This window comes from Condylostylus longicornis, unplaced genomic scaffold (genome assembly GCF_029603195.1).
Source record: "Condylostylus longicornis isolate FDR11 unplaced genomic scaffold, ASM2960319v2 ptg000022l, whole genome shotgun sequence".
In the NCBI taxonomy this organism is placed as follows: Eukaryota; Metazoa; Arthropoda; class Insecta; order Diptera; family Dolichopodidae; genus Condylostylus; species Condylostylus longicornis.
Window position 1 is genome coordinate 5,163,513 of NW_026577991.1, and position 13,015 is coordinate 5,176,527.

At 26.5% G+C, this 13,015-nt stretch overlaps 1 protein-coding gene across 2 annotated transcripts in view; it reads right to left on the reverse strand.

Annotated features, from left to right (window-relative positions):
- Window positions 1-13,015, reverse strand: part of LOC129606743 (uncharacterized) — a 66,107-nt gene that overhangs the window by 36,849 nt on the left and 16,243 nt on the right. For both annotated transcript variants that reach the window (XM_055517256.1, XM_055517255.1), the window contains exon 4: window positions 1,524-1,711. In XM_055517256.1, coding sequence (XP_055373231.1) covers window positions 1,524-1,711 — 188 coding nt within the window. The remainder of the gene's footprint in view (window positions 1-1,523; window positions 1,712-13,015) is intronic.

Here is a 13,015-nt window from a genome sequence, read left to right on the forward strand (position 1 = left end):
CTGTGGCACATGGTACAGTGGTCGAATAATACGGTAAGTAAGCACGTATTATATTGGAAAACACAGGAAAATGGGATGGTGGTACCCCGTAATACGTGACGACGAACCACACTTAACAAGGCCGATTTAAATGGAAAATGCTGTTCCGAAATAATGTACTTTACCCAAAACAGAGTGCGATTCAGAGGATTTGTTGAAATTCTATGTTCCCACCGGGAATGAACTGAGGAGAGAAAAAAAAATGAATTATTTGTAAAAGTAACAGAAGCGTGAGTCGGATTGAAAATCAGAAAGATTCGGCGCGCCGAAGCCTTTGTTGACCCATTTCTTGACAAATAATATGTTCCGCGTAATGAGTGAAAGTACGGCCGACATATAGGATTTTTAGTGAAATTTATTATATTGAAAAAAAATTTTTCCATAGTATTATGTGCCATTCTTCGGGTACGGCACAATAGTTCGGAAAATATATATGCCACTATCGTACATTCTTCCGAATTAAAATAAATTTTAAAAACAATGTGATAAAAGTTAAATTTTAACTTAAAGGTTATAAATATAGTTTACAAAGGAATGCATTACTACAATGTATATAAACACACAAATTACACAAATTACACATAATGGGTCCCTACATATATGTACATGACTGTATTAAGTATATATGTTAGTACACGTGTTTTATGTTTAAATAGATTTTAAATTGAATAGAATGGGATAATTTTGTTATAAAAATAAAAATCAGTAGTAATGGAGGATGTTCATTTATTTTTAGTCTACCGTATCTCTATACTATCATGTATTATTTGGAGATCCTTTACAAAAAGTTTTGATATTTTTTTTTTGGTTTTATAATCTTTCATCTTCTGGAATGGGATGGGATGGCGACCGCCTCATTTTTAAATTTTTTTTCTTGTTTTTGTATAATATAGGGTTTATACATTGTAAACTTTTCGTTTTAAACTTTGTGGCAGGATGAGATTTAAAATAACAAAAAAAAACAAAAATATTTTATTTTATTGTGGTCTTTAATGTTATTACTTTTCAGGAGGGTCTTACGAGTATATATGCAATTAAATTGTGAACAATTGAATGTTGAGATCATTTTAAAATAAAAGAGGGGATCACTGGGTTTTTGTTTGGATGTTTGTTGTTATTTTTTTTTAGTTATTTAATTTTTATGTGAAAAATTTTTTTTGGGATAAAAATCTTTTTATTTCCTTAAAATCTGAATTTTTATAATATTATATATATGTATGTATGTAGGTTATATATATGCAATTGTAACTTTTTAAAGTCATTTTTAAATTCTGAAAATTTTCTTATTACATAAAAATTTTATTTGTTTTATTAAGTATTAAAGTGAATTTGTTAAAAATTATTCTTTAATAAGAAATGGAAATAGTTTTTGAAAATTTCCTTTAGAGAAGTGGTCAGATTTAGAATTTAAAAAAAATAAAAATCATTGGGAAATAATAACCAAAAATGTCCTTATTTAAAATTAAAACCGAAAAATTATATACCTATTTAGTTTTACTGTAAAAATTAATGCTCTGGTTTCACTATAAAATAATACAGGACCCCATGATGAACCGCACCACATACCACCAATTGGACTACGAGTTGCTTCCGATATAGATAATGAACCATCAGGACATCCATCTTGTATATATGATGTAAATCGACCAACTGTAAAACTATCCAGTGTAACCTGAAAGTAAGAAATGGAGAATCTTTTTTATGGTTGTTTCTCAAAAAAATTTTAATAACAATAAGTTATGGTGTAAATAAAGTAATCGTTAAATCTTTAACACGCGAAAGTATCACTTTTTAAAAACCTACTATTTAAATCTACTATTTAACTACAAAGTACGTAATTACTCACAGAAGGGGGTTATTACCCGATAGGAAATTCCAAATTTAAAAGAGTATTTACTCTCACAAAAGAATACTACTTGTTTTGTTATTGAGAAATATTTTTAGATTAAAGTTGGTATTCGCCGCGTCGCAAACCAACCGTACAATAGGAAGAAATTATATCTTGAAAAGGCGGCACACAAAGAGATGCCGTCATCCCGAAGGTAATTCTTTGATATCACGCTGTGGTAAGTTTATTTGAGATGATTACTGGCGACGGACACAAACCAGGAACGTGGCATGGCGAATTTCTTTATAGGATACTGCCCTATAAAATAATACCTGCATAATTTGGGAAAATCGGTGTCCGCCTTGTGTAGACTTTGTGAGGACAGTGACGAAATCACTATATACATTTTTTTGCGACGAGCAGTCTATTCTGCAACTTTCGGGCGGCGTGTGAAATTGTTTCGGATGGGGTTTCATTTATTTGAGGATATGTCCCACTTTTTTGGAACAGAGGTACAATAGGCGGAAGTGCGAAGGAGAAATACCATCTTGCCGCAATTTGCTTCCCTCATTTCAATATAATCTATAAAACAGACCAAAATACAATAATTATCGGATTTCTAACTTTAAATTAAAACTATAGCTTCTCTCACATTCACCTGACTGTAGGCGAAAGTGTTTCTCTTTACATAAAATTATAAGAAAACGTGAAAGCAATAGCTATTCCCTATTTATTTTATATGTCAATAAAAATCGTAAAGTATAAGACGCACAAATTACATTTTCAGTAAAAAAAATAATAAATAAATAAATAAATAAATAAAAATTTTCATGGAAAATGGAAAAATGAATGAGAATATAAATGTAAAACGTTCAAAATTTGTTTCCTTTAACATTTACTTATATCGTTATTGTTGTTTCAATTATATTCACATATCCTTAAAAATTTATTTATTTATTTTTTTTTTTTTCTTTTCATACAATTTTACTTTGAACAGAGTGGAATGGTAGAGTGCTTATAAAAATATTATTGTGTAAAATTTAATCAAAGATAAAATTTGTATTTCTCATTTTTTTATTGTATAAAGCCCATTATGTTTTAACTTTAGCTACTTAAAAAACAGTCGAAACAAATAACACTCATTTTTTATCATAACATTCTTAGAAATTAAAGAATGATGATTCAAATTTCATATTTGCTTTTCATTGTCTGAATTCAAATTGTAATGTGAAAATAAAGATAGAATAATTTTACGTTAATAAATATTTTAGAAATTGTTTTTTATTGTAAAAAAATAAATATTAAATCCTTAATATTTAAAATAAATATGCTGGGTTTTTACTCTTGTGTAAAAGGATTTTCTAACGAAATAGCATCATTTTTACGAACTACTCTCAATAACTCCTCTAATAGAGGAAATTTTTTCAATGGGCTCTTATAGAGGAAAGGTAATTAATTATACCAACTCCATAATCGAGGACAACATCATCTTATTATGCGAATTTAGGGCGAAATTTGCTGAAGAACTAATGCAGATAGTGAAATTTTGTTTGTTACTCGCATATGTGTAATATTATTTTAAAATTTAGAAATTATACTTAATATTCAGAAGTGAAGGAGCCAAGTTGAGTATTATTTGTGTTAGTAAATATGAAATTTAAAATATGCTGTTTCTCTATTTTTAGAACGCAAAAAAACACTATTTGCTCATATGACTATTAAAAGTTTAAGTTTGTAATAGATTATCTAAGAAACCGTCGTATTTCATAGAAATTTCTACTTTAAAAATACTATAATATGTATCTATGTGTATGATTTCTAAATATTTCCTCTTAGTCATACGTTTGCATATAAATACTCGAAAGTATAGATTATACAAATGTAAAAAAAAAGGGTATTTTGTTTTCTAAATTATATTTTTTCTCTTGTATATTTAGATAACCCACATATATGCTGTATGTGGAAGAAAAAAAAACAAAATATTATTAAAGACAACAAAAATAAATGACTAAAAAAGGAAGAAGGATTTGCTATTTTTTTCTTTTCTTTATAGAGAAAAGGATAACAATAAACGAGGGAACGGAACAAATTTAAAAAAAAAATATGGAAACAAAAACGTATAAACAAAGCAAAAAAAATATTCAAAATAATATGCAAGAGATGAAATGAGAAATTTTGTTTTATCTCAAACAGGAAATTGTTAACATTTATTTATTTATTCACTTATATTTATACATATGGGCCTATATCGAAACTCATTTGTTAAGAGATCTGTAACATAATGAAAAAATTTCAACCATTGTATAAATAAAGAGACTTGTGCGTGAAAATTCATGAATGTCACATATTGTTAAAGAGAATAAAATATTTTTAACTATAAAATTTTATTATCCTTATACACAATTTTAAGGAATTACAAATTTTCTTTTGCATAAGGTTGAATTTTTATAACAAAAATTTAAAAAAAATGAGAAAATAATAAAAAATTTTGAGTAAAAATATTAAATTATTTACACCGAATATTTTTCATGTAAAAAGTGGTCGAGAGTAATCCTCCACAATATACGCCACAAGATTTTAAAAATGTTTCATATAGTGTAACATTTTTTCATATTAATAATTTTCTTGTCAACGGATCAATTGGATAATACTATCCACTTCTAGACGACTCCAAACAACTTGGTGTGGATTTATTTTTTCATTTTTCAGACCAATGAAGCGTTTTGCAGACGAAGGTGGTCGCAATACAAGAGGTTTTGAAATGGGTGTCTGGAATGTTATATTATGTAGGTGTATCTCCATTTTCACAAACAGTCAGGCATCAACAGGCAGTTTGAGGCAGAGACGTCTATTTCTGGAACGATCTAACATTGCAAGCCATTTCTCAACGAGATTTTAAATAAGACGCAATTGTTCGGAATTGATTTTATTTGCGTTCTGGGTCACAGCCGAATTCAAGTGAGGGTAGGTATAGGGAGATTCAGCGATATTACAACGGCCCTACGTGGCCTAAGATATTTTTTTTGTTAACCACGTTAATCTAATCTGTGATCTGTGATAAACGTGAATAAAGATTTTTAAAAGCAGCTTAAAAAGTTCTAGAAACAACTAAAACATTTTATTGTTAAAAAGGGACAACTTTTTGGGTGGCAGACCGGACACCCGGCATCTGTTTACACTTACACTTAAAGCATTTTTTATGGTTTAAAATTTAACGAGCTTTTTACTGTTATAATATAGATAAAAAATTTTAGCATTATCATCTTATGCAACTGAGTTCACAGAACCTACATAAGTTCAACAAACTTAAATTCTTCCGAGTTATTTTAACGGAGTATGCTTTGAAAAATATGTTACTCATTGATCAAATGAAATTCATTGAACCCTTTATATTTTAATATTTTAAATTGAAATTGTTTTTGCTTTTTTCCAAAATAAAATATATCAATATAAAATATTTGGGTTCACAGATAAAACGATTCCCATAAAGTGTTTACAAATAAATCAATAATTTTTTTAAATTGCAATATTAAATTCAAAATTTTTTTTTATGAAAATATGAAAAAATTTTGGTATTTTTATAATTTATATGAAAAATTTGATATATTGTTTATTGAGCCTCGAGCAAATCAATGCCAGTATCAGTGTGAATGAAATTGAGCAATTTTGAGCCTTGAGCGATGCTAGTATTAGTGTGAATGAAATTTAATTTTAATTTAACTCAAATGTTTTATTAAGAGTATTATTATTAAATTAAAATTAGAAAGAGAATAAAATACAGCACCATCTCTTTAAATCTACTATTTGATTAGTATTTGATGAGCGGTATGCGTAGTTTTAATTCTCCTGAGTTCAATGATAGCACACCAATGAGCATTAGTAATTAGTTTTCCTATACTATCACAAATATTTCTGGGTGCCTTCACAACTGTGTTAAAATTGAAAAACTCTTCCACAAATTGTTTATAAAAGTATTTTATGAGTATTTAATGAGTTTCTTTTTCTATTCCTTAAACTTTTAAATACTATTTTTTTTTTGCTACAGACATTAAAGAGAGTAAAAAACTTTTATTGTATATGAGAGGAAACATAAAGTGGTTTCCTTAATTTTTCATTGGAGATATATATTTAAGTGGAAAAGACTACAATTATTCAATATTTATATAATTAAAACAATAAATCTAAGAGTGAAAAGAAATACAAAACTTTGAAAAGTATTAAATAAAATACGGGAACAAAGAATTTAGGCATACACTTTTTTTTTTGTTTTTACAAAGAAGAAGAAAAATTAAAGAGTTAAATTTCGGTAAACCATTTATTATCCCACAAAAAATTTTCTTCCTTTATTTTCTTTTGTATTTTCAATCTTCTAGGATATTTTTTATATTTCTTAAGGAATTTGAAACTCAAAAAATAAATAAAACCGCAATTTTTTTTTTTTCTCTCTCCTTATTTTTTTTCTCGCCTTATTTTGTGTCTACAAATTTATTCAAAAGAAAAAGTTTTGTTGCTATTCCTTGCATGAAATTTTTGAAATTCTAGTTTAAATATGGAATTTAAAGGATTGATAACTTCAAGTCGCCTGCCCCCAAAAATTTTGCTGCAAGCGAGGCGTCTGTTTGACCTGAAGAGTCGTATGGTAGCATTTTTAAAGTCCACAGATAGATTTCGGTTCATTTCTATAAAAGAGAAAATCTGTTTTCTCTATGCTGAATTTGAGCTACTCTATCTTGCATCTCTATATAAGTGGGGCGTGTTTATTTCAGTCCTCACTCAGTTCACAGCCATTCTTAGACTTGATGTAAATCAAGCAACCGGATTGATTTATGATTATTCCATGAATATGATGGTGGTTTGGTTAATATATTTCCGGCGAAAACTCTCATCCGAATACATGAATATAATGGGCAAATCTTCACCTAATGGAACAATATAATGAGAGAAGAAAATTCCCGAGATCGAACCCAAGGTCTTGGATATCATAAGATAAGCCCTGAATACTATTCAGCTAAAGTCAAAAGTAGATTTTTGGACCAGATCTAGCCAAATCAAGCCGAGATCAAACTCAATGTTGAGTTTTGATTTTATTAGAAATATTTTCCGGATTCTAAAGACAATGTTGGCAATAAGATTTCCTATATTGTACGCATTGATTTCATGGTCTACGAACGAGTTGTTACATTAGAAAATACTACAATTTATGTACTATGAATTGTTACGGTTTTATTTCATATACATGTACACATGAAGATTAGCACCAGTTATTTAAAGTTTTTTCAACTTTATTTTCTACAATACATGGAAACTTTTAATTCTAATTTAAAATTAGTTTTCATATTTTTTAAATTTTCAATTCTAGTCGGATTTTTTTCTAAGCTTAAATATATTTTTCCCCATTTTCTGTACGATAACAAAAAGTATTTTATAAATTTTTACTTGCTTTTTTTTGTATTTACACAAGGATTAAAAGAATATAAAAAAGAAAAAAATTAAAAATTAGAAAAAGAAATTTGAAACTCTAAACATTCTAAACATTTCTAAAAATTCCAGAAATCCTACCTCAACTACAATTTTATTCCTAAAAGTGAGGCAAAAGTTTTGTTTTTCTGATTTTTGTTTTTTTCATTCTACTCTATGATAATAAGAAGAAATGAAAAACAAAAGCAAAATATACATGAGATTTAAGAATGTATGTGTGTATATTTTAATGGGGGAAGACACAACTTACATAATGTTATTTTAAATCAAGATTACTATAATAATATGTAGTTAGATGTTGAGGCGGTTATTGCTGGTTAACCCCATTTATTTTTTCAACAAAATAAAAAAATAAACTTTTGCAAGTGTGTTTGTAAATATAGACAGGAAAGTAGATGTTGTAAACTGAATGCATGTATGATTATTGCATTGTAGTATAGTATTTAAGTTAGAGGAAGGCAAGGTTTCATGAAATTTTATTAAGCAGAAAACTTTAATATGTCGAATCCTATAAGTATAACTAGACAAATGTATAGTAAAATTCAAATTTGAATTAGACCTATTAAAACACTAAGGATCACCTTTTCAAGTGATTGTTTTTGGCCCACAACGTTAACACTTAGTCATGATCATAGCAGCAATTGTAAGGAAACCTATAAAATTTAATATATAGCTGATATAATAAAGGGGTTTTGAGTAAAGAACGCGGAAGTAAAAAAGTTCGTACGTCTAATAGAGTAAGTGAAATTATTCATTATTTTGGTCTTTCGTTTTAAGTCAGCAATGGGGTGTTACATCGCCCTTTTACAAGACTTCAAGGACAAGGCTAAAAATGATGCCCGATCGAATAAAAAAATTGGCAAGGAGCCCTCGTTAGAACAAAGAGGAAATAGGCAAATCATCGAAGTCAGTCGAACTCTCTTACAAATTACGCAACTTTGTGATGGAGACCCTATAATTCTTTATGCCGATGAAAGAAAAATTTACCCAGTACATGCGCCTCTTTCACCCCATCAAGAACGTTCACTCAAAACGGGATTCACATCGTCCACTACTGCGATATCCACGGCAGGCTGGTGAGACATTGAGACATTGTTCATGTGATTTAAAATTGGAATAACCAGCACCACATATGATTCACTTAACCAGTATTATCTACAATTGCGCTCCAAAGCAATTTTTTTTTCGAAAGAACTGGGCTAACTGCAATATGACACACGAATTATATAGTAAGAACGCATTGACAATAGATTTGACGAGTTGGTGTTTCGACCCATACAAATTTCATGTTTTACATATTATTGTTAAGCAGCTACCTATACATATAATATTCTACAAAGGTAATTTAAGTAATATTTAAATTTTTATATTTTTAAACACTTTAAAACACAAGTAAGTATAATGCATGTGTCTGTGTGTTTTGTGGTAAGCATATAATATGTAGTTTGTTTTAATGGTTTTGGGGATACATTATGTAAAAGCATGTGCATTTATTAAAACAAACAAAAATTTAGTGTATAAACTTATATACGGTGTATATATGTATATTTTGTTTTAAAAAGGACAATTTTTTTATATCAGACTAAAAATTATTTAAATAGTTTTATGAACTTTTGTGAAATTTTTTTTTTTGTTGAAAGTTTATTTTTTTATACAATTAAATTTGTATGTATGTATGTCAGGAAAGGTAGGAATTTGTACAAATTTGTACTTTATATATTACAATATATATACCATAAACCATATATACCATATAATATACCATATATACCATATATACCATATATGGTAATATATACCATATAAATTATTTTAAATACTCAAATGATTTTATGCATACCGATATTAAAGTAAATGAATTTTGCTCATTTACAGTATGGTGTACTATATTTGCATGAGTATATAACGTTATTGTAAGAGTCTATCTACTGTAAAGTCGCTCATACATTTAATTGTTATATTACAGTTGTTCCATTTATTAAAGCAAAATTATAAAAATTAAATATACTTTTGAAAACCTTTAGTAATAATCGGTATACATTGAAACCTATATGGTAATTAAATAACTTTATAAATTAGTTAACGATCGGACATATTATAGAGGGTATATGAATACAGAGTGTTATAACATATATAGGTGAAACAAGGTGTTACATATAACATAAATAATTAGAAATTATATTTGACAAAACCATGAAATGCCATTATTTTTACGGCTTTGCTATTTTATCAACAAAAATGAAGAAATTTTACGGACTTATTAAATTCAATAGAGTTAGAAAACGAATTTTTATAAAATATTGTATATGAGACCCATAATATTCTTATAGATTTTGTTAATATAAACAATATATTTAGTTATTGAAGGAATTAACCTGTTAAGAAGTTCTTTTAAGAAAATTTTGTAGTGAAATTTAAAATTCTTAAGCGTTTGTTGAGATTTTCAAATTCTACACTTGGTTTACAAGTTGATATAATGAATTCTCATTGAAAGGATTGTCTAGTTTGCCATTGTATTACATAATTATCATTTAATTTTAATTACCATTAATTGTTTTTCAAAACAAAAGAAAATATAAATGAAATCCTTTTTATTATATAAATTACATTTTTATTTTCCATATATGGAAAATTGTCTTCCTATATTCTAAATTCTAAAATATCTTTCTAAAATTCTTTTTATTTTATATTTTTCATTTTTATTATAAACAAATGTTGAATATTAAGAATAGCATTCAGGAGAAATATATGAAATTGTAATTATTGAATTTATCTAGGTTATTTCCAAGAAATGAATTCTATAAATATCATATTAAATTTCGTCATAAATTCCAACTATAACTTTGCATTAAATTTTAAATAAAATATAGCTTTTTCCCAGAATTTCTTGATTTTGTTGTAGATTAACTTATTCTTAAAATTAATAAATATTTCTCAATGAATTTTCTTGGTACTTTACGAAAATTTTAATATTAAAATCAATTTGCCTACAATTTTATTATTTTTCCTTGTAAATAAACCTTTCATTCTAGTCTTGTATTTTTGTCAGAAAAGAAAACCAATTTAATTACATAAAAACTCTACTCATTTCTTTTGAATATCCTTTTAATAATACAATCTTGTTTCTAAGACCAAAACGCATTTATATTTCAAAATTTTAATTTTAAAATGTTAAAATTTTCTTCTTTTCTTTCAGGTCTATTATTATTCTTATAAAAATTGGACCCTTTATATAACTGATGATAATCATAATATTCATAAAAATTAAATAGAAAAAATACAATAAAAATGGTAAAAAAGGAACCTCTTTTGAATTTAAAAAAAAAAGCAAAATATCATTGTGTATGTCAGAACACAGTAGTATGTTTAGAAAATATCTCAAGCTGTATATGTGTGTATATTCGGACAAAAATAATGTTTATATTATACGCACAATAGAAAAGTTATTTGAAAAAAAAAGGATAATTGACAAGTACTTAGATATTTCTTACCTCTACAATGTATGTATAAGGAAGGAAGAAGCAAAAACAAGAAAAAAAAGAAAAATTTAAATATGCAATGAAACATTTATAAGGATGATTATCCTTTTTCAATTTTTTAATATACCTAACTATTATTCAAATTATATATACCTGTGCTTTGTTAATAAGTTGTCCGAGACTTAATGGTATTCCAAAAGTAGGGTAATAGAATTGATCCAATTAAATATAATGCAAGTCGTTTTCATATTTTTTGCTCTCATTTTCGGGCTATTTTCGGCTTTAAAATTGGCCTTTCAGAAAATCATTAAATTTTTACACTTTTCCTTATAACTCAAAAAATACTCTTACGAAAATTTCGATTTTGGCCTTAAAAAAACGATAATAAGTGTAAGAGAAGAGTTTCACGAACTTTAAAGGAATTCACAGGAAATCTACCGGTTCCTGTATATAATTCCTTAGCTATAAAGCAACAATTTTAAAATTGCAGCAATGTAATCCAACTAAAGGATATTTGGGCAGAACATGGAAAATATTTCCTATAATTTTTTTGCTAGCACAAATCCATTCTATTACCCTAATTCGAGGGTACCATTCAGTCTCGGACATCCTTTAAATATGTATAATTATAGTATTCGTATATACAAAAAATTATCTATATAAGTAATTAGTTTACTTAATGGAAAATTCTGTTAGATTTTTCTTTACAAATTAGATATTACGCAATAGTATACACACATAATGTCCTACACACATCCACGTACATTTTACATACATTATATTTGCTAAAGGAGTAAAAAAATTTATTTTATTTTCTGTTTTTTTCTTTTCTTGTCCTCCTCTATTGCTCAGGAGAACTTTTTATTGCTTTTCTACAAAAGTAACTCCCCTGATTATCTCAAGATGAAAAAGAATATAAAAAGATTTTTTTTTTTTTGTTCTTTTATTATATTCATTCATCCATGACAATGGTGATATTTTTGTAAATTTGGTTTTTCATTTTTTTTTTTGTTTTCAATTTCAGACATGGCTTATTTCAAGATCTTATGTAAGAAAGAGAAGTATAGAAAAATTAAAATGAAAAATAGGTAAAATCTTTTAAAATTTTTGAAATGGCAACCAACTTTTTTTTTTAGCATATTTTCAATTTTAAAATTTTTAGCGATTTCTACCTTCTGTAAATGAAGTTTCATTTTGTTCTTATTTGAAACAATTATGATGAGTTGATTAGGTTTACCATTTTTATGAAATATTTTTATAAAACTTTTTCAATTAAATTTTAGTTGTTGACTTAGTTTTTTATTTGAAAATTTGGAATTGCAGGGATCTGAACTTGGAATATTACAAATAAATTGATTTTACTCTATGAAAATTGTAGCTTTAGAACAAAATTTTTATCTAATTTCTTCTCCTTACATGCAAGTCCAAGTTTAGGAATAAAAAATTCAAAAAATGTTAACTTTTGTCAAATTATTGAGGCGAAATAAGAACGAAAAACTATTGAATCTTTAAATAGCGAAAAATCGTATAAATTTTATTTTTTCTACCTGAAAGAAATTGTCTCAGTCTTAACTATTAGTCTAAATTTTTAATGAAGTTTTTCTCCAAAACAGTAAATTTGAATTAGTTTTATTATTATGTCACTTTAATTTAATTATGCCACATAAATTTTACAAAATTAATTGTTTCTCTAAAATTATTAGATCTAATGAGCTTTTATATAATTAAGTAATATGGTAAGAGAGAAAATTGTGTCATATCAATTTAAAGTTAATTTCATTAGTTTCCGCCGTCTCATTATCAGGTACCACAGTTTCATTATTTTTTTCAAATTTCTTCCATTTTTTTTAATATTTCCTCCTAAATGTATGTAATTCGATTTGGTTATAAGCAATTGATATCAATTTTACTTGATTTTTTTCAATTTTCGTTCATAAAATTATTAAAGGTTATAAGTTTTTTGCTCAAATTATTGGAATAAAATGAGATCTATCTAAAATCCTAAATTAAAATTGAGGATGGTAATCCTAAATTTCGCTTTTATTTTAAATTTTTTTTCTTGTTAATAAACAAAAAAAAAAAGTTCAAGTAAGTTGAAAATAATAACCTTTTAATCCTTTTTTCTCTTCTTATAAAGAATTTTTCTCTTTCGTTCATTTTGTCATTCGTTCATTTTTTTTTATATTTTCTC